This window comes from Bufo bufo, chromosome 2 (assembly GCF_905171765.1).
Source record: "Bufo bufo chromosome 2, aBufBuf1.1, whole genome shotgun sequence".
In the NCBI taxonomy this organism is placed as follows: Eukaryota; Metazoa; Chordata; class Amphibia; order Anura; family Bufonidae; genus Bufo; species Bufo bufo.
Genome location: NC_053390.1, coordinates 86,446,018 through 86,470,969, shown reverse-complemented (window position 1 = coordinate 86,470,969; position 24,952 = coordinate 86,446,018). Strand labels below are relative to the sequence as shown.

Sequence of the window (24,952 nt, the reverse complement as noted above, 5' to 3'; positions counted from 1 at the left end):
GAATCTGACATGTCACTTTATGTGGTAATAACTTTGGAACGCTTTTACGTATCCAAGCCATTCTGAGATTGTTTTTTCGTGACACATTGTACTTCAAGTTAGTGGAAAATTTTCATCAAGACAGATAGTAAACAAAATGAAAAAAGATCCCCAAGGGGCATTGTTACACAAAAAGGGAGAAAAAAAGGAGGGCTAAATTCCGTTTTGTCCCCATTCATTGTCAATGGGGACAAAATGTAACTGAACAGAATGGGAGCTTGATAAAGACCTACACGGTCAAAACGTTGCAATATTCGGTGTGAATAAAATGTGAAGTATTTCTACATCATTGGAGTGCCGCAGTTTTCTACAACATTGAATTCACAATTGGGGTCATTTATCAAACTGGCATGTAGTAGAAGTGGCTTAGTTGTCCATAGCAACCAATCAGATTCCACCTTTCATTTTTCACAGCTCCTTTAGAAAATGAAACGTAGAATCTGATTGGTTGCTAATATAATACAGTTCTACTGTACACCAGTTTGATAAATGACCCCCAAATAAATCTATTTCCAAAATCAACTTTTTAAGGACCAATTCAGATTTAAAGTCATTTTGAGGAGCTTACATAATAAGAAACCACCCATAAATGACCACATTATAGAAACTACACCCCCCAATTTATTCAAAACAGATTTTAGAAATGTAGTTAACCCTTTAGGTGTTACACAAAAAATTAAATAAAATGGAGGTGAAATTTTTTGCAGATTTTCCATTTTAATCCATTTTTCCTTTAACAAAGCAAGGGTTAACAGCAAAACAAACCTCCATATTTATTACCCTGATTCTGCAGTTTACAGAAGTACCCATATGTGGTCGTAAACTGCTGGGCACATGGCAGATCTCAGAAGGGAAGGAGCGCCATAAGGTTTTTGGAGGGCAGATTTTGCTGAAATGGTCTTTGGGCACCATGTAGCATTTGAAGACACCCTGAGGTACCCCTACAGTGAAAACCCCCCAAAAAGTGACCACATTTTGGAAACTACACCACCCAAGGAATTTTTAACAAGTGTAGTGAGCACTTTGACCCAACAAGCGTTTCGTAAAATTTATGAACACTTGGCTGTGAAATGAAAAAAATTACTTTTTTTTTTACAAGAAAATGGATGTTTTAGGCCCAAACTTTCATTTTCACAAGGGATAAAAAAAGAATATCTCACCACAATTTCTTGCCCATTTTCTCCTTAATACAGTAAAGACCCCATTTGTGGGCCATTGCACTTTTTTAGGCACATGCCAGGGCTCAGAAGGGAAGGAGCAGCACCTGGATTTTCTAATGTAGAATTTGCTGAAATGGTTTTTAAGAGCCATAACCTTTTAATTTATTTATATTTTGTTGACTGAGCTGTGTGAGAAGTAATTTTTTTCAGGACAAGCTGTAGTTTTTATTGGCACAAATTTGGAGGCTCGTCCCTGTCCCAGGTAAGTATGTTAAGTGTGAGAACCTGGGCATACGCGGTACATTTTTTAGTCTCTGATAACCCCTTTAAAGCTTCTTCATATTGCAGCACCCTGAGGCCTCATGCACATGGCCGTTGCCCGCAAACAGCGGGTCCGCAATATGTGGGCATCGGCCGTGTGCTCCCCGCATCACGGATGCGGACCAATTCACTTGAATGGGTCCTTAATCCGGAGCTGCGGTGCGGAACATGTTCTATTTTTTTAAAATCTGATTGTTTTCTATCATTGTAAATGGTGAATTTCGTTGAGCAGATTTTCCAGCTGAAATGTGAATAAATTGGCGAATAAAGCTTGTAGAAAAATGTTAATTTTTATGCACATTTTTATACACAGTCCAGATGGAGCATTGATAACAATTAAATCCGTTTTTTCTTTCTGTCCTTCATCTTTTTCTTCTTGTTCTTTGAATTGCCTCGTCTTTTTTTTCTGCCTGTGTAATTCTTGGTGGGTTCCTGATTGACAGAACTTTTCTTATGCTGAGTTACGATCCACTGCTGTACCCGCTTATTCTTAGGACTAATGCATAGCGTCCTATGTTTCAAGTGCAGGCTGAAAAATAGAAAAACACATTGCAAGAAGTCATTCAGACATTGCACCTACTCAGAATAGGAGGGTCGTTCCAGGTAATTTCAGAGTTCACCTTTTCTTGCAACTATGGCCTCTTTCACACGAGCGTGACGGATTGGCACCGGATGCGTTCAGGGTGCGTTCAGTGAAACTCGCACCATTTTGCAGGCAAGTTCAGTCAGTTTTGACTGCGATTGCGTTCGGTTGTTCAGTTTTTTTCGTGCGAGTGCAATTTTGATGCCTTTTTCACACGCGTGATAAAAAACTGAAGGTTTACAAACAACATCTCCTAGCAACCATCAGTGAAAACTCGCTCGTGTGAAAGGGGCCTATAGGTCAGAAAGTAAAATAGTGGGTGTTTGACCCATATCCAATTAAACTCGCCGGCTATGGTACTGAATGGGACCACTTGAAACAGCCATTTAGCGGATGCCTTTCCCCAGGGTCTGCCTATAGGCACAGGCCTACTGTGGCTATAGGTAAATACTGCAACTAGGCATTTTGTATGTTGTTAAATAATTGTATTTCATTTACTGCACATTCTTGCTTTGCTGTAACTTCTAATTGCTCTTAAGAGATAGTACGTCCAATGAACTTTGTCTTGGACTCCAAACCTGAATTATACACTGCTCGTTTCCATAGTTATGACCAGGGTCGGCTCCAGGTTAATGTGGGCCCTTGGGGTGATAAATCTCATTATAAACAGTATAATGAACCCACAGTGGCCCTCCATTCAGAATAATGACCCCCCAGTGGCCCCCACACTGGGGCTTATACTGTATAAAGGGGGCACTGGGGGTCATTATACTGTATGGGGGTCACTGGGGGTCATTATACTGTGTAAGGGGCCCTCACTAGCTAGAACTGACAGTCCCCCACAGCAAATTTTTGTACGAACCCTTCCCCCACCCCCCCAGTGGGTTCACATCAAGTTTTTCTATCCGTTTGATGTATACAAATCCTGCAGAGTCCAGCAAAAAAATACATACGTTAACATATATGGTTTATTTTACTATGGACCTGTATGGTGAACGGCCGCCACTGTATGGCATCAATCTGAGGCATCTGTTAATGTATATGTTTTTGGTATGAAGGTAGGAGTAAAGACCGTAATTTTGGGGTCCAAAACGCATAGATCGTGTACCATTGTCCTGTGTATGGAAATTTTACCGCTGGAATAAAGTATTATTTTTAGAAGCTGGACCTTTCGCCTACCTTCATTTTGCAAGTTGTACAGCCGAGTCCAGGCTGTGTCCGTGCTTCTTGATTACCGGGTACAGGTGAGCGCTGCCTACTTTCTGCATGTTTTTGGTATACATTAAATGGCAAAAATGTGATGTGAACCCAGCCTTAGTGCCAGAATAAGCAATAGTACAAAGCGAAGCAGAGAGGGGAGGCCGCCATGTACTGACAGAGCACAGCCTGGTCCTGGTGGTCAGCAATCTGCAACTTTTCCCCACTCATGCCAGGTCTAAAAAAGGTGGCGTGGGCAGGGAAGGGGGATACAGTTATGGCCATACAGTTATTGGATAACACCACCATTCAGTGACTGGATACTTCCATACAGTGACCAGATAAAACCGCCATACAGTAACTGGATAACACCGCCATATAGTGACTGGATATGGGGCCAGGGGCAGGTGTCCTGGAGGCAAACTGCTTAATGAGGCAGTACCAGGCAGCACGTCCTGTGTAGTGGGGGCATGTCTGAAGCTTGTAAGGTAAGGTGCTGCTCTGCTGGAATGAAGAGGGGGCGTGTCTGAAGCTCCACAGCTAGGGTGGCCACTGGCTTCACCCAAGAAAGCCTAACCGGCCACGTCCCAAACTATGCCCACCTCGGTGAAGCCACGCCCCTGCCTCAGGGAAGCCACACACACACCCTATTGCCGGCCACGAAAAAAACGGGGGGAGGAGAGGGAAGCAGGGAGGTGAGGGGAAGGTGAGCTGGGGGCAGCCGGGGTGCTTCTCTCCCCCTCAGTCAGCCACAGGGAGCCATGTCTGCGGCTCCAGTGACTGACTGGGGGTGAGAGAAGCCTTAGTCAGTTGCTGCAGCTCACACTCAGACTGCACAGTGCGGCTGTCTGAGGGAGAGCTACAGAAAAGGTGGACATCTCTGAGATCGTCCAGGCCCTGCGCCGGACGGAGGACAGGAAGCCAGAAAACCGGACTGTCCGGCCTAAAACCGGACGTCTGGCCACCCTGTCCACAGCATGGAAGCTTGTAAGGGGGAAAGCGGCAGCCGGATTCTGCATGCTGCTGAAATAGGCTTTCATGTGACTAAGTTCCTTGCGCTTCAGCAATGAGCCCTTCCATCTGTATTGATGGAAGCGCTCATAGCAGCGCAGTGGGCCCCGGAACTTGCCCGGGTATGCCGGGTGCTGACGCCGGCCCTGGTTATGACCAGCTGCAATCAAGCAGAGGTGGTCACGCTTACACATTATAGTAAAAAGTGCCAGGACCATGGGAGCGCACATAAGCACACATGCACAGCAGCTCCCATCCCAGCCCCCTTGGATCTGCACTGCAGCGGTGGTCATAACCCCTGGAAGCAAGCAGTATATAATATGATGGAAAAATGATTCCAGCCAACGAAGAAGACAATATGGACAATCACAATACAATAGTAAGTGCCTTGTATTAACTTTATCTACATGATAAATGCCTTTTGCTGAAGTGAGACATCACTTTTAAATGTTCTAGTGTTAGTCGGGACTGGGGGCAAATAGGGACAAAGGACTTGCTCCCCCATTCAAGCTTTTTGTATCTGCATAGTTCAGTTATTACACACAATACTTACAGCACAGCTTGGAGGTGACAAGTACCGTCCCGTTTCTGAATTTCATAACTCTTCACTTTCTTCAGAAGAGTTTTCGAAATGTTTTCTCCCAGTTGGGTGCAACATCTTGTACTTGGAAAAGAAAATGCTGATGAAGTAAAAACAGTAAAAGTCAAATAAAATAAAATAAAAACTGCATAAAAACACAGTAAGGCCTTCACATACGGAATGTCACAAAACTGAGTACACCCCTCACATTTTTGGAAATATTTTATTCTATCTTTTCATGGCACAACACTGAAGATCTGACACTTTGATACAATGTAAAGCAGTCAGTGTACAGCTTGTATAAGTGTGAGTTCGCTGTGCCCTCAAAATAACTCAGCACATTAATGTCTAAACCGCTGGCAACAAAAGTGAGTACACATGTATATAGTTGTGCCTGCGCTGTCGCTGTTTAATTATCTCTATATGCGCTAAGGCAGATAGAGCCGCTGCTAGGTACCTGGATGGATATCGGCTGCTCCGATCCAAAAAATATACAAAGATAGTCAAAATGATGTTTGGTACCAGCGCTGGAAAAGGGGGAATAGATAATTTGTTACTTTATGCTAGTTGACAGTTACTTTATTCCAGCAGGACAATGACTTAGTTAGGTAAAATGTACGGCGGGTATCCGGTCCAGCGGTGTGGTAGGATAACTTGCAGTGCTTCTTGCTCAACCTCAGAGCGCGTATGCCTCCCCGGCCGGTGGCTAGCGTGCGCGCGAAGGAGCTATGTTGGTACAAGGTTCCGGAGCGTGTAGCGTGATGTCACGACAGACCTACGGAGAGATCCAGAGACCAAAAAGCGATCCTACGCGTTTCGAAGCCTACGGGCTTCTTCGTCAGGGATAATTGCTATGTTTGTTCCCTGGATTAAATAGGTGCCCGGTCCCTATGGCAACTGCTATAGTTTACCTCATCAGGATTCCCGCATAGAGTCCTACATGGATAGGTGGTAACATACGATTATTTGCAGCAGACAGTGGTCAGAGTTCCATAAGTTTTCCAATGATGGTCATTCAAAATGCAAATAATTCCATCTCTCGATTTAGGCCATTTGGTGCTAAAGTGTTCAATCTAAATATCCATTTACTTTCACATCTTGACATCTGTTTAATAATGTCTCCACCTCTCATATTTAGTTTAACTTTTTCGATACCCCCAAAGAAAGAACCGGTAAAGTTCCCTGCGTGGTATTGGGCGTAATGACGGGACAGGGGATGACCGTCATACTTTTTCTTTATATTGTTTAGATGTTCCCCCATCCTAATTCTTAGTTCTCGTTTGGTTCGGCCCACATATATTTTAAGACAGGGACATTTAATAAAATATATCACTCCACGAGTATTACATGAAATGTAATGGTTAATTTTATATTTATGGTGATTGTCCCCTATTACTGTAATGGGGAATTTTATTGTACCATATTTAATTCTCCTACAGTTTTTGCACAGTTTGCATGGGAAGAAACCCTTTTGTGTTACTGTAAGCCCACTGATTGTAACAGTTATACCCCTCTTAGAAGTTGCCATTTACCGACGTGGCTCATTAATATCCCTCGTAGCCAATACATCAGGATACGTAGGAATTGCACAGATATTGGTCATTTTGAGGAAGAAATCAGAGATCTAAACACTAAATTCATTGAGAAGGGGTACAAAATGGAGGACTTAGAACCAACCATTAAACATATTAGAGAGGTAGATCGAAACCTACTACTGAAGGACAAAATGCAGGACCCCGCAAAAACCATTAAAAGAGACTGCACTAATGCCCCTATTAAAATCCCGATAATCACCACATATAGTGAAGGGGCAGTAACCCTCAAAAGAATTGTCAGAAAACACTGGGAAATGTTGCGACAAGATAAATTGATAGGTGATAGGATCCCTAAAAATCCTACCTTCATATTTAGGAAGGCTTCAAATCTGAGTACTATGATAGCGCCTACCGTGAAACCACCCCAAAAAAATAAGTTGAGTCATTTAACACAAAAGGGTTTCTTCCCATGCAAACTGTGCAAAAACTGTAGGAGAATTAAATATGGTACAATAAAATTCCCCATTACAGAAATAGGGGACAATCACCATAAATATAAAATTAACCATTACATTTCATGTAATACTCGTGGAGTGATATATTTTATTAAATGTCCCTGTCTTAAAATATATGTGAGCCGAACCAAACGAGAACTAAGAATTAGGATGGGGGAACATCTAAACAATATAAAGAAAAAGTATGACGGTCATCCCCTGTCCCGTCATTACGCCCAATACCACGCAGGGAACTTTACCGGTTCTTTCTTTGGGGGTATCGAAAAAGTTAAACTAAATATGAGAGGTGGAGACATTATTAAACAGATGTCAAGATGTGAAAGTAAATGGATATTTAGATTGAACACTTTAGCACCAAATGGCCTAAATCGAGAGATGGAATTATTTGCATTTTGAATTACCATCATTGGAAAACTTATGGAACTCTGACCACTGTCTGCTGCAAATAATCGTATGTTACCACCTATCCATGTAGGACTCTATGCGGGAATCCTGATGAGGAAAACTATAGCAGTTGCCATAGGGACCGGGCACCTATTTAATCCAGGGAACAAACATAGCAATTATCCCTCACGAAGAAGCCCGTAGGCTTCGAAACGCGTAGGATCGCTTTTTGGTCTCTGGATCTCTCCGTAGGTCTGTCGTGACGTCACGCTACACGCTCCGGAACCTTGTACCAACATAGCTCCTTTGCGCGCACGCTAGCCACCGGCCGGGGCGGCATACGCGCTCTGAGGTTGAGCAAGAAGCACTGCAAGTTATCCTACCACACCGCTGGACCGCATACCCGCCGTACATTTTACCTGACTAAGTCATTGTCCTGCTGGAATAAAGTAACTGTCAACTAGCATAACGTAACAAATTATCTATTCCCCCTTTTTTTCCAGCGCTGGTACCAAACATCAATTTGACTAAAAGTGAGTACACCCCTAAGTGAAAATGACCAAATTGTGCCCAATTAGCTGTTTTTCCTCCCCGGGGGCATGTGACTCATTAGTGTTACAAGGTCTCAGGTGTGAATGGGGAGCAGGTGTGTTAAGTTTGGTGTTATCGCTCTCACACTGGTCACTGGAAGTTCAACGTGGCACCTCATGGCAAATAACTCTGAGGATCTGAAAAAAGCAATTGTTGCTCTACATTAAGATGGCCTATGCGATAAGAAACTGAAAATTGATTTAACAAGACAGGTTCCACTCAGAACAGCCCCCACCATGGTCGACCAAAGAAGTTGAGTGCACGTCCTCAGTGTCATATCCAGAGGTTGTCTTTTCAATATAGATGTATGAGTGGTGCCATCATTGCTGCAGAGGTTAGAGGGGTGGGGGGTCAGCCTGTCAGTGGTCAGACCATTTGCCACACACTGCATCAAATTGGTCTGCTTGGTTGTCGTCCCAGAAGGAAATCTCTTCTAAAGATGATGCACAGGAAACCCTGCAGACAGCTTGCTGAAGACAAGCAGACTAAGGACATGGATTACTGGAACCATATCCTGTGGTCTGATGAGACCAAGATAAACTTCTTTTGTTCAGATGGTGACAAGCGTGTGTGGCGGCAACCAGGTGAGGAGTATAAAGACAAGTGTGTCTTGCCTACAGTCAAGCATGGGGAGTGTCATGGTTTGGGGCTGCATGAGTGCTGCTGGCTGTGGGGAGCTACAGTTCATTGAGAGAACCATGAATGCCAACATGAACTGTCCATATGTTTTTTACGGATCCACGGATACATGGATCGGATCCGCAAAACACATACGGACATCTGAATGGAGCCTTATAGGGGGGTGATCAATGACAGGGGGGTGATCACCCCATATAGACTCCCTGATCACCCCCCTGTCATTGATAACCCCCCTGTAAGGCTACATTCAGATGTCCGTATGTTTTTTTACGGATCCACGGATACATGGATCGGATCCGCAAAACACATACGGACGTCTGAATGGAGCCTTATAGGGGGGGTGATCAATGACAGGGGGGTGATCACCCCATATAGACTCCCTGATCACCCCCCTGTCATTGATCACCCCCCTGTCATTGATCACCCCCCTGTAAGGCTGCATTCAGATGTCCATATGTTTTTTACGGATCCACGGATACATGGATCGGATCCGCAAAACACATACGGACATCTGAATGGAGCCTTATAGGGGGGTGATCAATGACAGGGGGGTGATCACCCCATATAGACTCCCTGATCACCCCCCTGTCATTGATCACCCCCCTGTAAGGCTGCATTCAGATGTCCGTATGTTTTTTACGGATCCACGGATACATTGATCGGATCCGCAAAACACATACGGACATCTGAATGGAGCCTTATAGGGGGGTTATCAATGACAGGGGGGTGATCACCCCATATAGACTCCCTGATCACCCCCCTGTCATTGATCACCCCCCTGTAAGGCTCCATTCAGATGTCCGTATGTTTTTTATGGATCCACGGATACATGTATCGGATCCGCAAAACACATATGGACATCTGAATGGAGCCTTATAGGGGGGTGATCAATGACAGGGGGGTGATCACCCCCCTGTCATTGATCACCCCCCTGTAAGGCTCCATTCAGATGTCCGTATGTTTTTTACGGATCCACGGATACATGGATCGGATCCGCAAAACACATACGGACATCTGAATGGAGCCTTATAGGGGGGTGATCACCCCATATAGACTTCCTGATCACCCCCCTGTCAGGCTCCATTCAGACATTTTTTTGGCCCAAGTTAGCGGATTATTTATTTTTTTTCTTACAAAATTTTTAGACATTTATATTCCAGACTTCTTCTCACGCTTTAGGGCCCCTAGAATGCCAGGGCAGTATAAATACCCCACATGTGACCCCATTTCGGAAAGAAGACACCCCAAGGTATTCCGTGAGGGGCATATTGAGTCCATGAAAGATTAAAATTTTTGTCCCAAGTTAGCGGAAAGGGAGACTTTGTGAGAAAAAATAAAAATAAATCATTTTCCACTAACTTGTGCCAAAAAAAAAAAAATTCTATGAACTCGCCATGCACCTCATTGAATACCTTGGGGTGTCTTCTTTCCAAAATCGGGTCACATGTGGGGTATTTATACTGCCCTGGCATTTTAGGGGCCCTAAAGCGTGAGAAGAAGTCTGGGATCCAAATGTCTAAAAATGCCCTCATAAAAGGAATGTGGGCCCCTTTGCGCATCTAGGCTGCAAAAAAGTGTCACACATCTGGTATCGCCGTACTCAGGAGAAGTTGGGCAATGTGTTTTGGGGTGTCATTTTACATATACCCATGCTGGGTGAGATAAATATCTTGGTCAAATGCCAACTTTGTATAAATAATGGGAAAAGTTGTCTTTTGCCGAGATATTTCTCTCACCCAGCATGAGAATATGTAAAAAGACACCCCAAAACACATTGCCCAACTTCTCCTGAATACGGCGATACCACATGTGTGACACTTTTTTGCAGCCTAGGTGGGCAAAGGGGCCCACATTCCAAATAGCACCTTTAGGATTTCACAGGTCATTTACCTACTTACCACACATTAGGGCCCCTAGAATGCCAGGGCAGTATAACTACCCCACAAGTGACCCCATTTTAGAAAGAAGACACCCCAAGGTATTCCGTGAGGGGCATGGCGAGTTCCTAGAATTTTTTATTTTTTGTCACAAGTTAGCGGAAAATGATGATTATTTTTTTTTTTTCTTACAAAGTCTCATATTCCACTAACTTGTGACAAAAAATAAAAACTTCCATGAACTCACTATGCCCATCACGAAATACCTGGGGGTGTCTTCTTTCCAAAATGGGGTCACTTGTGGGGTAGTTATACTGCCCTGGCATTTTAGGGGCCCGAATGCGTGAGAAGTGGTTTGAAATCAAAATCTGTAAAAAATAGCCGGTGAAATCCGAAAGGTGCTCTTTGGAATGTGGGCCCCTTTGCCCACCAAGGCTGCAAAAAAGTGTCACACATCTGGTATCACCGTACTCAGGAGAAGTTGGGCAATGTGTTTTGGGGTGTCTTTTTACATATACCCATGCTGGGTGAGAGAAATATCTTGGCAAAAGACAACTTTTCCCATTTTTTTATACAAAGTTGGCATTTGACCGAGATATTTATCTCACCCAGCATGGGTATATGTAAAATGACACCCCAAAACACATTGCCCAACTTCTCCTGAGTACGGCAATACCAGATGTGTGACACTTTTTTGCAGCCTAGGTGGGCAAAGGGGCCCACATTCCAAAGAGCACCTTTCGGATTTCACCGGCCATTTTTTACAGATTTTGATTTCAAACCACTTCTCACGCATTCGGGCCCCTAAAATGCCAGGGCAGTATAACTACCCCACAAGTGACCCCATTTTGGAAAGAAGACACCCCCAGGTATTTCGTGATGGGCATAGTGAGTTCATGGAAGTTTTGATTTTTTGTCACAAGTTAGTGGAATATGAGACTTTGTACGAAAAAAATAAAATAAAAAAATCATCATTTTCCGCTAACTTGTGACAAAAAATAAAAAATTCCAGGAACTCGCCATGCCCCTCACGGAATACCTTGGGGTGTCTACTTTCCAAAATGGGGTCACTTGTGGGGTAGTTATCCTGCCCTGGCATTCTAGGGGCCCTAATGTGTGGTAAGTAGTTTGAAATCAAAATGTGTAAAAAATGACCGGTGAAATCCTAAAGGTGCTCTTTGGAATGTGGGCCCCTTTGCCCACCTAGGCTGCAAAAAAAGTGTCACACATGTGGTATTACCGTATTCAGGAGAAGTTGGGCAATGTGTTTTGGGGTGTCATTTTACATATACCCATGCTGGGTGAGATAAATATCTTGGTCAAATGCCAACTTTGTATAAAAAAATGGGAAAAGTTGTCTTTTGCCAAGATATTTCTCTCACCTAGCATGGGCATATGTAAAATGACACCCCAAAAAACATTGCCCAACTTCTCCTGAGTATGGCAATACCACATGTGTGACACTTTTTTGCAGCCTAGGTGGGCAAAGGGGCCCACATTCCAAAGAGCACCTTTCGGATTTCACCGGCCATTTTTTACAGATTTTGATTTCAAACTACTTTGCACTCATTTGGGCCCCTAAAATACCCCAAGGTATTTCGTGATGGGCATAGTGAGTTCATGGAAGTTTTTATTTTTTGTCACAAGTTATTGGAATATGAGACTTTGTAAGAAAAAAAAAAAATCATCATTCTCCGCTAACTTGTGACAAAAAATAAAAAGTTCTATGAACTCACTATGCCCATCAGCGAATACCTTAGGGTGTCTACTTTCCGAAATGGGGTCATTTGTGGGGTGTTTGTACTGTCTGGTCATTGTAGAACCTCAGGAAACATGACAGGTGCTCAGAAAGTCAGAGCTGCTTCAAAAAGCGGAAATTCACATTTTTGTACCATAGTTTGTAAACGCTATAACTTTTACCCAAACCATTTTCTTTTTACCCAAACATTTTTTTTTTTATCAAAGACATGTAGAACAATAAATTTAGAGAAAAATTTATATATGGATGTCATTTTTTTTGCAAAATTTTACAACTGAAAGTGAAAAATGTCATTTTTTGCAAAAAAAATCGTTAAATTTCGATTAATAACAAAAAAAGTAAAAATGTCAGCAGCAATGAAATACCACCAAATAAAAGCTCTATTAGTGAGAAGAAAAGCAGGTAAAATTCATTTGGGTGGTAAGTTGCATGACCGAGCAATAAACGGTCAAAGTAGTGTAGGTCAGAAGTGTAAAAAGTGGCCTGGTCATTAAGGGTGTTTAAGCTAGGGGGGCTGAAGTGGATAAAGTTAAAAGAGTCAGTGCCTAAAATGTCAATGTCTACCTCAACCATTGCATATGCAAAAGTATCTTAAAACCTTCACGACATCTGTATATATACATGCTGACTGCCTATGCCTCATGCAGTTAGCATGTATATATGTAAATGCCGGTCTTTAATCCTAGCATTGTAAAGTGCTTGGATTAAAACTCCTGAAACCGGCAATCTGTCAGTGACAGCGGGGACCCAGAGGAGAAGACAGAAGCAGTTTATTACACCTTCTGCCCTCTCCTGTGCAGGGTGCATAGCCCTCAATGAGTGCTATGTAGTGAATACAGGAAGCAGCTGAGCAGCTTTCTCTAGAGGATCCGTCTCGGGGCTACAACAGAGCAGCAGGGTCTTAGCAGACCCTGATCAGCACTAGTAGTGTGCTATGCCCCCAGGGGGGCTGTTTTCCACTGTAACTGGGACAGTTACTGCCTCAGACAGGGCAGCAGCCGAAAAATCATAGTTTAGTTTTTCATTCTTCTAATCTAAGAAGAGTAGAAAAATAAACAAAAAATGGATCCTGTATTTTAAGCATCCGTTATGCTCAGTTATGCACAATTTGCATCTGTTTTGGCCATTTCCATCTGAGATCTGTTATTTTAGACAGAAAAAAAAAAGTTCTACACAAATTATTATTATTTTTGTCTAAAATAACGGATCTCAGATGGAAATAGCTAAAACAGATGCAAAATGTGCATAACTAAGCATAACAGGATCAATTTTTTGTTTATTTTTCTACTCTTCTGACAGATCAGAAGAATGAAAAACTAAACAGCGATGTGAACCCGTCCTTAGGCGCATGGCTTCCTTTAAAAGAAAATTCCACCCAAAACTAACAGCTCACTACTTGTTAGGAGTTCAGACCTTATTTGCCTACTGGGATGTGACGTGCTTGTCTAATGTCTTGTTCCGGGCACACTGTGTCTCCTCTCTGAAATAGGTAAGGCTTGTAAAGCTTGTCAGATTGCTCTGGGCCGTCATGTCTGCTGATAATCACGTCTTGTCTCTGTGTTCCTGTGTAAAACTTTCATTTCTAAGGTATTTGAAGGAGAGAGGGGCTTCCTCTGCCAGCTCATTGCCCCCCGTAGCTGATTGTGGGGGCCAATGCTTTACTATGAGATCTGCCACACTTTTCTATTAGGGCATTCCAGATGGAGTACCATGACAGGCAATAATAATATACTACATACTTCATAGAATTACAGAAGCAATCAAAGATTCACAATTCCCTAAAGTATAAATTGTAAAAATGAAAATAGTAGTAATAATATCTAGAACTCATCCTGCAAAAGACAAGCCCCTATTCAGCCACTCCTCAGCCAAAGGGTGTTCCAGGAGTTTTAGGCCTCATGCACACGACCATTTCCATTTTTGCGGTTCGCTAATAGCGGATCCGCAATACCGCCCGTGTGTTTTCCACATTTTGCGTAAAGGAACGTCCTGGCCTCTATCAAACTGTCCTATCCTTGTCTGCAAAACGGAGAATATGACACGCCCTATTTTTTTTTGCGGGGCTGCAGAACGGACATACAGATACGGACAGCACACTGTGTGCTGTCCGTATCTTTCATGGCCTCATTGAAGGGAATAGGTCCACATCCGACCTGCAAAAAATGTGAATCGGATGCAGAGCAAAAATACATTTGCGTGCATGAGCCTTTATACTGATGAACTTTCCTCAGGATAGCTAGGTCATCAGTATCTGATTGTGGGGGTCTGACATCCGGGACCCCCGCCAATCAGCTCTTTGAGAGGCACCTGCGCAGGCAGTAGCACAGCATCCTTCTCTCTGCTCACCAGTACCAGACCCTTTAAATAGTTATGGCTTTAAATAGTTATGGCACGAGAAACTTAAGAACAGAAATGTAAAAAAAAAAAACTACCGTATTCTTCACCTTATTAGATGCACCTGCCCATAAGACGGCAACTAGGTTTTAGAGGAAAATAAGAAAAAATATTTTTTATCAGACTCCCAATATTAATCAGACCTCAGAACAAACCCCCAATGTTAATAAGTCCCCCAATCAGACCTCAGATCAGACCTCCATGTGAATGACCACCAATCAGACCTCAATAAGTCTCCAAATTAGACCTCAGATCAGACCAGCATGTGAATGACCCCCCAATTTGACCTCCATAAGTCCCCCAATCAGACCTCTATGTGAATGACCCCCATGCTCAGGTCAGATGGAAAAAAAAAATATCAACTTATCTCTCCTACTTCGGTCGTCGCTGCCGCTCCTCATATCCAGCGCTCTTCTTCTTCCTGCTGTGTACTGTGCTGTGACCCAATGCACACAGCGTAAGCTCACAGCGCACCAACGTCCTCACACGGTGTGCAGTCACAGCACAGCGAGCGGCCGAAGACCAAAATGCGGTGAGTACACAGCACGGGGAGTACTGTATTCACCGCTTCCCGTTCCTCCTGTACGAATGATTGCTTCCATAATGGAAGCGCTCAATAGTATTCACCTCATAAGACGCACTGATATTTTACCCCCACTTTGGGGGGGAAAAAGTGCATCTTATAGGTCAAAACATACAGTACATTTTTATTTTATTTTATAGTATTTATTTATCTTTTTTTCTAAGAAATAAAGTACAACAATCCCTGAGGGGGAAACAATTCAAGGAAAACAATGGGCCTTGCTTCATCGCTTCCACCCCGAACCAGGCCTAATTTCATTATAAAATCTAAAATCACGGCTTTGTGCGTTGGCGTGCACCGTCCTGTTTTGCATCTTAAAAGGAAATGCTGTGGTACAGAGAAATGATTCCGCTACACTGGTAAACATAACAATCTGCAAATTATAAGGCTAATTTATGTATTCATTCATTTTATTCATTTATTTATTTCTTTATTCATTTACTAGAATAGATTTATTTATATTTTTTTGTATTTAGTATTTAAAGGGAACCTGTCATCAACTTTATGCTGCCCATACTAACGGCAGTATAAAGTAGAGACAGGTGAGATGATTTCAGCGGTCTGTCATTTATAAGTTAAAAGTAAGTGGTTGCCGAGAACCAACATCACAATCATTGCAGATCAGGCCTGGAGAAGAGTCCCGGCCACCTGAGAAGAGTCCTGGTTATTCATGAATTCCTGCTCTCCTGCCCACCTGCTGATGACTGACAGTCTTCTACCTAGTTTTCTCCCTTTTTCTCTAGGAGAGAACTGCCAATCATCAGCTGAAGGGCGGAGAGAGCAGGAGACTATGAATAACCAGGACTCTTCTCAGGTAGATGTGACTCTTCTCCAGGCCCAGTCTGCAATGATTATGATGCTGGTTCTCGGCAACCACTTACTTTTAGCTCATGAGTGACACACCGCTGACATCGGCATTTCTGTCACTATTTTATGCTGCCCTCAGTGAGGTTAGCATAACATTGATGACAGGTTCCCTTTAACAGGCATCAAGTGCTGATGATAGAAAATAGACAACCCCACTGCATGTGGGAACCGAAGGGTTATATTTGAGTATCCCCCCCCCCCCCCCCCCCCCCCAACATCTTCCTCCCCATTGCTAGTAAGCATGAAAAACCTGAACTCTGTATTAGGGCTCATGCACACAAAGGTATTTTTTGTCCGTGTCCATTCCGTTTTTTATGCGGCCCGTATGCGGAATTCATTTCAATGCGGCCGCAAAACAAACGTGTGCATTCCATACCCGTATGTTGGCAAGTCCGTTCCACCCAAAAATGGAACATGTCCTATTCTTGTCTGTTTTGCTGACAAGGACAGGCATTGTTACAATGGATTCTCAAAAAAACGGATGTCACACAGATGTCACACAGGTTTGCTGCATCGAAGGGGCTAAGCAGTCAGGATCGACACTTCTGCAGATTCAGACCATGGAGCTGGTGCCCGACTGTCATGAGAGAGCTCAGCTCCTGCTCTCCAGAGTAGGGAACTGTAATAAGGCGGCAGCTTAACCCAAGGCCCCTTCGTAAACAATGTAAAAAGGCGAATATGTGGTCACTAAGGGGTTAAGGACCCATCGAAGCGATATAAATAATTTAACTCTTCACTAATTTACTAGATGCTGGTCAGTCATGACATACCTGGTGACTAAAGATTTGGAATTGGTCAGTGTGGTCAGCAAAGTCGTGTCAGTTTAGTAAAAAACTTGTATTCCCCAATAAATTACTTTCTGAAACATAATTTCTTAGCTTTCTGCATTGTAGAATCCCTCTGTTATTCCTCCTGAAATTGTTGTGGGGCATGTCCCTAAATATGCTGTCCAATCAGTGCTAACATCGTCAGTGTGTGTAGGGATGCACCCAACTGACAGGGGGGATGGCAATATCTAACTGCCAATATTTTTATACATTTAGGTCCATAAATATTGGGACATCGACACAATTCTAACATTTTTTGGCTCTATACACCACCACAATGGATTTGAAATGAAACGAACAGGATGTGCTTTAACTGCAGACTGTCAGCTTTAATTGGAGGGTATTTACATCCAAATCAGGTGAATGGTGTAGGAATTACAACAGTTTGCATATGTGCCTCCCACTTGTTAAGGAACCAAAAGTAATGGGACAATTGGCTTCTCAGCTGTTCCATGGCCAGGTGCGTGTTATTCCCTCATTATCCCAAATACAATGAGCAGATAAAAGGTCCAGAGTTAATTTCAAGTCTCCTATTTGCATTTGGAATCTGTTGCTGTCAACTCTCAAGATGAGATCCAAAGAGCTGTCACTATCAGTAAAGCAAGCCATCATTAGGCTGAAAAAAACAAAACAAATCCATCAGACAGATAGGAAAAACATTAGGCGTGGCCAAAACAACTGTTTGGAACATTCTTAAAAAGAAGGAACGCATCGGTGAGCTCAGCAACACCAAAAGACCCGGAAGACCACGGAAAACAACTGTGGTGGATGACCGAAGAATTATTTCCCTGGTGAAGAAAACACCCTTCACAACAGTTGGCCAGATCAAGAACACTCTCCAGGAGGTAGGTGTATGTGTGTCAAAGTCAACAATCAAGAGAAGACTTCACCAGAGTAAATACAGAGGGTTCACCACATGATGTAAACCATTGGTGAGCCTCAAAAACAGGAAGGCCAGATTAGAGTTTGCCAAACGACATCTAAAAAAGCCTTCACAGTTCTGGAACAACATCCTATGGACAGATGAGACCAAGATCAACTTGTACCAGAGTGATGGGAAGAGAAGAGTATGGAGAAGGAAAGGAACTGCTCATGATCCTAAGCATACCACCTCATCAGTGAAGCATGGTGGTGGTAGTGTCATGGCGTGGACATGTATGGCTGCCAATGGAACTGGTTCTCTTGTATTTATTGTTGATGCGCCTGCTGACAAAATCAGCAGGATGAATTCTGAAGTGTTTCGGGCAATATTATCTGCTCATATTCAGCCAAATGCTTCAGAACTCATTGGACGGCGCTTCACAGTGCAGATGGACAATGACCCAAAGCCAGGGGCGTAGCTATAGGGGGTGCAGAGGTAGCAGTCGCTACCGGGCCCAGGAGCCTGAGGGGGCCCAAAGACCCTGGTGCCACATAAGAAGACACTGGTATTATAGAAAGTTCATGCTGGTCAAGTTACACCTCTGGCTGGAGGGAAGGGGTTAGATCAAGAATTTGGCATGGGGAGGGTCGTTTTAATTTTTGCCTCAGGCAGCACCAAGTATGTGCTTAACCGCTTCACGTCCGCCCATAGACTATAAACGTGGACGTCTATTTCTGACAGCACGTTTTAGAACGTCCTGTCAGAAATAGCAGCTGCACGCTAATAGTCAGTGACAGCAGGGCAACCCTAAGACAAGGCAGGGACAGTTCCCAGGTGTCCCTGCCTTCACGATCGCTGCAGACACAGCGCTCACCGAGCGCTGTGTCTGCAGAGAAGGAAGCGCAGTGCGCTTCCTGTTCCGGCCCGGCGGTCATGTGACCGCCGTGACCGGAGTGTGCAGGGGCTGTGTGAGGTCTCTCAGAGACCTCGATCAGCCCTGCTGTGAGGCTGTACAGCGCAGGATTGCTGCTGTACAGCCTCTATAGGGGTGTATTTGTCCTGTAACTGGGGCTACTATGTCAGCCCCAGTTACAGGAGAAATCAACAGTGAAAAAAAAAAGAAAAAGTGAAGCAAATGTCCCCCAGAGGTCTTGTATGACCTTATGGGGGACGAAAAGTGTAAAAAAAAATAAAAAAAAATAAAGGGTTGAAAAAATAAAATAAAATAAAGTTTCACATGTAAAAAAAAAAAAAGTTCCCAAGTAAGGAATAAAAAAATAATAATTTAAAATAGAAAAAATAAAATAAAATAGACATATTTGGTATTGCCGCGTCCGTAAAAACCAGCTCTATAAAAATATCACATGACCTAACCCCTCGGGTGAACACCGTAAAAAAAAAAAAAAAAACGGTGTCAAAACAAGCAATTTTTGTCACCTTGCATCACAAAAGGTGCAACACCAAGTGATCAAAAATGCGTATGTCCCACAAAATAGTACCAATAAAACCGTCACCTCATCCCGCAAAAAATGAGCCCCTACATAAGAAAATCTCTCAAAAAATAAAAAAACTATAGCTCTCAGAACATGGACACATTAAAACATAATTTTTTTGTTTCAAAAATGCTATTATTGTGTAAAACTTTAATAAATGAGAAAAAGTATACATATTAGGTATCGCCACGTCCGTAACAATCTGCTCTATAAAAATGTCACTTGACTGAACCCCTCAGGTGAACGCTGTAAAAATAAATAAATAGAAACTGTGCTAAAACAACCAATTTTTTGGTCACCTTGCCCCATAAAGTGTTATAATGAATGATCAAAAAATCATATGTACCCAAAAATAGTACTAATAAAACTGGCACCTTATCCCCTAGTTTCCAAAATGGGGTCACTTCTTGGGAGTTTCTACTGTAAGGGTGCATCAGGGGGCTTCAAATGGGACATGGCATCTAAAAACCATGTGGAGTTCCTTTTCTTCTGCGCCCTGCCGTGTGCCCATACAGCAGTTTATGACCACATGTGGGGTGTTTCTGTAAACCGCAGAATCTGGGTAATAAATATTGAGTTTTGTTTGGCTGTTAACCATCGATGTGTTAAAGAAAAAAATTGATTAAAATGAAAAATCTGCCAAAAAAGTGAAATTAAAAAATTTGATCTCCATTTTCCTTTAATTCTTGTGGAACGCCTAAAGGGTTAACAAAGTTTGTAAAATCGGTTTTGAATACCTTGAGGGGTGTAGTTTCTACAATGGGGTCATTTATGGGGGTATCCACTATGTAGGCCCCACAAAGTGACTTCATACCTGAACTGGTCCTTAAAAAGTGGGTTTTGGCAATTTTCTTAAAAATTTAAAGAATTGCTTCTAAACTTCTAAGCCTTCTAACGTCCTAAAAAAATAAAATGACATTTCCAAAATTATGCCAACATAAAGTAGACATATGGGGAATGTTAAATAATAAATATTTTATGAGGTATCACTTTCTGTTTTAAAAGCAGAGAAATTGAAATTTAGAAAATTGCGAATTTTTCAAATTTTTGGGTAAATTTGGGATTTTTTCATAAATAAAGGTGAAATATTTTGACTCAAATTTATGACTATCATGAAGTACAATGTGTCACGAGAAAACAATCTCTGAATGACTTGGATAAATAAAGGCGTTCCAAAGTTATTACCACATAAAGTGAGATATGTCAGTTTTGCAAAATTTGGCCTGGTCAGGAAGGGGGCAAATGGCCCAGATGGCAAGTGGTTAAGACAAAACTGAAGGGAAAATGCCCCAAGAACAAGCAGGAACTGAGACAAACTTTCACTTTTTAATACTTGTTTGCAAATCCTTTGCGGTCAATTACAGCCTGAAGTGTGGAACGCATAGACATCACCAGACGCTGGGTTTCATCCCTGGTGAAGCTGGCAGAGCTTCACCAGGGATGAAACCCAGCGTCTGGTGATGTCTATGCGTTCCACACTTCAGGCTGTAATTGACTGCAAAGGATTTGCAACCAAGTATTAAAAAGTGAAAGTTTGATTTATGATTATTATTCTGTCCCATTACTTTTGGTCCCTTAACAAGTGGGAGGCACATATGCAAACTGTTGTAATTCCTACACCGTTCACCTGATTTGGATGTAAATACCCTCAAATGAAAGCTGACAGTCTGCAGATAAAGCACATCTTGTTCCTTTAAATCCGTTGTGGTGGTGTATAGAGCCAAACATTTTTTAATTGTGTTGATGTCCCAATATTTATGGACCTAACTGTACCTATATATACATAGATATATAGATCTGCAGCTATTTCACCCTCCACCACAAGTCCCAACAACCTTTATTGCAGTAATTTTATTTTACTTGAAACTTTTAGGCCTCTTTCACATGAGCGAGTTTTCCGTCCGGATGTGATGTGTGTAGTGAACGCTTAGCATCCGGACTGAATCCTGACCATTCGTTTCAATGGGTCTGTGCACACAAGCGTCATTTATCACTCACCATCTGCATCTTCTATATCAGTGTTTCTCAACCAGTGTGCCTCCAGCTTTTGCAAAACTACAACTCCCAGCATGCCCGCACAGCCAAAGGCTGTCCGGGCATGCTGGGAGTTGTAGTTTTGCAACAGCTGGAGGCACACTGGTTGGGAAACACTGTTCTATATTGTGCATTTTTCACGCAGCTCTGCCCCATTGAAATGAATGGGACTTGTGTGAAAAACAGAAGACATCCGGATGTAATGTGTTTTTTAAATGGTTGGTAGGGGTTGTAGGGTTTTCTTCACGTGTGGAAAAAATGCATGCAACCTGGACAGAAAAAAACCTGCACACTCTGAACACAAAAAAAGGGTGATTGAATTTGAATGCAAAACCACAAGTTTTTTCCTGAACAGATCCTGACAAAATCCGTATCGCTCATGTGAAAGGGGCCATAGGGTCAACACTAGTAGCTATAGGTGATGAAAGAACAGCTCAATGACAGCAACAAAAATGTAAAAAAAGAAAAGGTTTACAGACATAAACCTGCCAACACATGCCACAGGGACACGCTTCTAAAATAAATGTGCCTCATGGAAACCTAACCATAATTTACAATAAACATCTAAATATTTCTTGAGGTTCCAGCCAGACACGGTGTGAACTTTACCTGCATATTCTAGTAAAATCTATCTAATAATTAGACAGATAGATCCAGTATCTCACAAAACTGAGTACACCCTTCACATTTCTGTAAATATTTTTATTATACAACACAGAAGATCCGACACTTTGATACAATGTAAAGCAGTCAGGGTACAGCTTGTATAAGTGTAAATTTGCCCTCAAAATAACTCACCACATTGCCATTAATGTCTAAGCCGCTGGCAACAAAACTGAGTACACCCCTCACATTTTTATAAATATTTTATTCTATCTTTTCATAGGACAACACAGAAGATCTGACACTTTGATACAAAAAAAAGTGAGTACACCCCTAAGTGAAAATGTGCCCAAATTGTGCCCAATTAGCCTTTTTCCCTGCCCAGTGTCATGTGACTTGTTAGTGTTACAAGGTCTCAGGTGTGAATGGGGAACAGGTGTGTTAAATTTGGTGTTATCGCTCTCACACTCTCTCATCCTGGTTATTGGAAGTTCAACGTGGCACCTCATGGCAAAGAACTCTCTGCGGATCTCGAAAAAAGAATTGTTACTCTACATAAAGGTGGCCTGGGCTATAAGAAGATTGCCAGCACCCTGAAACTGAGCTGCAGCACGGTGGGCAAGACCATACAGTGGTTTAACAAGACATGTTCCACCCAGAACAGTCCTCACCATGGTCGACCAAAGAAGTTGAGTGCACGTCCTCAGTGTCATATCCAGAGGTTGTCTTTTCAAAATAGATGTATGAGTGGTGCCAGCATTGCTGCGGAGGTTAGAGGGGTGGAGGCAGGGCCGATCCTACATGGGGTGCAGTGGGTGCCCCGCACCCCAGCGCTGTCACCCGAAAGGCGCCGAGCGCAGGGCCGGACTGGCCTGCCGGGATAGCGGGAAATTTCCCGGTGGCCCGGCAAGCCTGAGTGCCGCAAGGCCGCGGCCCTGGTGACAAGTGGGGGCGGCGGCGGCCGGCGGCAGGGCAGAGCAGGAGATGAGCGCCTCCATTGCGGAAGCGCTCATCTCCATAGTCATCTGTATTGCCGTCCTCAGGACGGCAATACAGATGCCTGTGCTGCGGCAGAGGAGGGAGAGGTGTGTCCCCTCCTGTTCCTCTGATAGGCTGCCGGCTTAGTGCTGGCAGCCTATCAGAGGCCGGTGCAGGCGGCGCGATGACGTCATCGCGTCGCCTGAGCCGTATAGCGAGGGACACAGACGGAAGAGGCGGCCTGCATCGCATCGCATTGCTGGAGGTAAGTATAAGTGTATTATTTTTTTTTATTTTTTTATATAGGTACAATACTGGGCTGGCACATGATAAGGGGGGCTACTGGGCTGGCACATAAGGGGGGCTACTGGGCTGGCACATAAGGGGGGACTACTGGGCTGGGCTGGCACATGATAAGGGGGGCTACTGGGCTGGCACATGATAAGGGGGGGCTACTGGGCTGGCACATGATAAGGGGGGACTACTGGGCTGGCACATGATAAGGGGGGACTACTGGGCTGGCACATGATAAGGGGGGCTACTGGGCTGGCACATGATAAGGGGGGACTACTGGGCTGGCACATGATAAGGGGGGACTACTGGGCTGGCACATGATAAGGGGGGACTACTGGGCTGGCACATGATAAGGGGGGACTACTGGGCTGGCACATGATAAGGGGGGCTACTGGCACATGATATGGGGGGCTACTGGCACATGATATGGGGGCACTCTGGCTACTGGCACATGATATGGGGGCACTCTGGCTACTGGCACATGATAATGGGGGGGATCTGGCTACTGGCACATGATATGGGGGGGGGCTCTGGCTACTGGCACATGATAAGGGGGGGGCTCTGGCTACTGGCACATGATATGGGGGGCTACTGGCACATGATAAGGGGGGCTACTGGCACATGATAAGGGGGTCTACTGGCACATGATAAGGGGGGCTACTGGCACATAGGGGGGCTACTGGCACATAAGGGGGGCTACTGGCACATGATATGGGGGGCTCTGGCTACTGGCACATGATATGGGGGGGCTCTGGCTACTGGCACATGACATTTATTTTGACTTGTCAAAGCCGTTGACTAAGTTATTGTCAAAGCAAATTGGTGGGGCTGAAGTTGGGGGCTGAAGTTGTTGCCATAGAAACATTGTAAAGGGGAGGAGTTAGTAAGATAACCACGCCCATGTGGGGGCGCCAGAAATATTTCTGCACCCAGGCGCCTGTGACCCTAGGATCGGCCCTGGGTGGAGGGTCAGCCTATCAGTGCTCAGACCATACGTTACACACTGCTTCTGTCCCAGAAGGAAGCCTCTTCTAAAGATGATGCACAAGAAACCCTGCAGACAGTTTGCTGAAGACAAGCAGACTAAGGACATGGATTACTGGAACCATGTCTTGAGGTCTGATGAGACCAAGATAAACTTATTTGGTTCAGATGGTATCAAGCGTAATAAAATATTTACAAAAATGTAAGGGGTGTACTCACTTTTGTGAGATACTGTAGCCAGATAGATAATGCCTTTCCTCTGGTCGAGTTCACACTTAGCTTTTCCTTGGCTAGGAGTATAACATAGACGTCTTACCCTCAGAGGCATACAGCAGACAGAGGAGCGCAGCTGCCAGCCGCACAGCAGTCATGTTCATTCCACTGAAGAAGAACAAAGTCCCACTTTTCTCCCAGCGCTCTACATGTACAGGTCTGTCCCTCCCAGTCCGTTCACAGCTCCCTGAGGTGAGGCCACACCTGGATTTTACCTACGTGATTTATTATACACATTCCTCTGTAGATGCTGCACAGATCCCATGTTCTACAATGACATAGCTTTACCAACAGGCGCCATACCCCCTCCCTATTGTTCTGTATATAGGGAAAAGACATAAGTCAGCACAAAGTGACAGTATCTCATGTTTTGTGGGGTTTTCCCTCTATCATCTGTCTACTGGACAGGTGATAATGCAGGGCCCCCCTAAAGCTTAGCTTAGGAGACACATATTCCCACAGCCCCCTGCATGGAGAGCGAAATCCAACGTGAGCTTTCACAGATGGCGCACCTCGAAGAACAAATGGTGGAGCTCACTGCCTACATAGTGCCCTTATTGATGCTAATG

General features: G+C 43.7%; 1 protein-coding gene across 1 annotated transcript; it reads right to left on the bottom strand.

Annotated features, from left to right (window-relative positions):
* Positions 1 to 1,794: 1,794 nt before the first annotated feature.
* On the bottom strand, positions 1,795 to 24,621 carry CCL28 (C-C motif chemokine ligand 28). The gene is made up of 3 exons (XM_040421277.1): positions 24,427 to 24,621; positions 4,865 to 4,991; positions 1,795 to 2,049 (listed from the first exon to the last, which is right to left on the bottom strand). The coding sequence occupies exons 1-3, from the start codon at positions 24,485 to 24,487 to the stop codon at positions 1,857 to 1,859; spliced, it is 381 nt and encodes a 126-aa protein (XP_040277211.1). The 5' UTR covers positions 24,488 to 24,621; the 3' UTR covers positions 1,795 to 1,856.
* Positions 24,622 to 24,952: the final 331 nt, after the last annotated feature.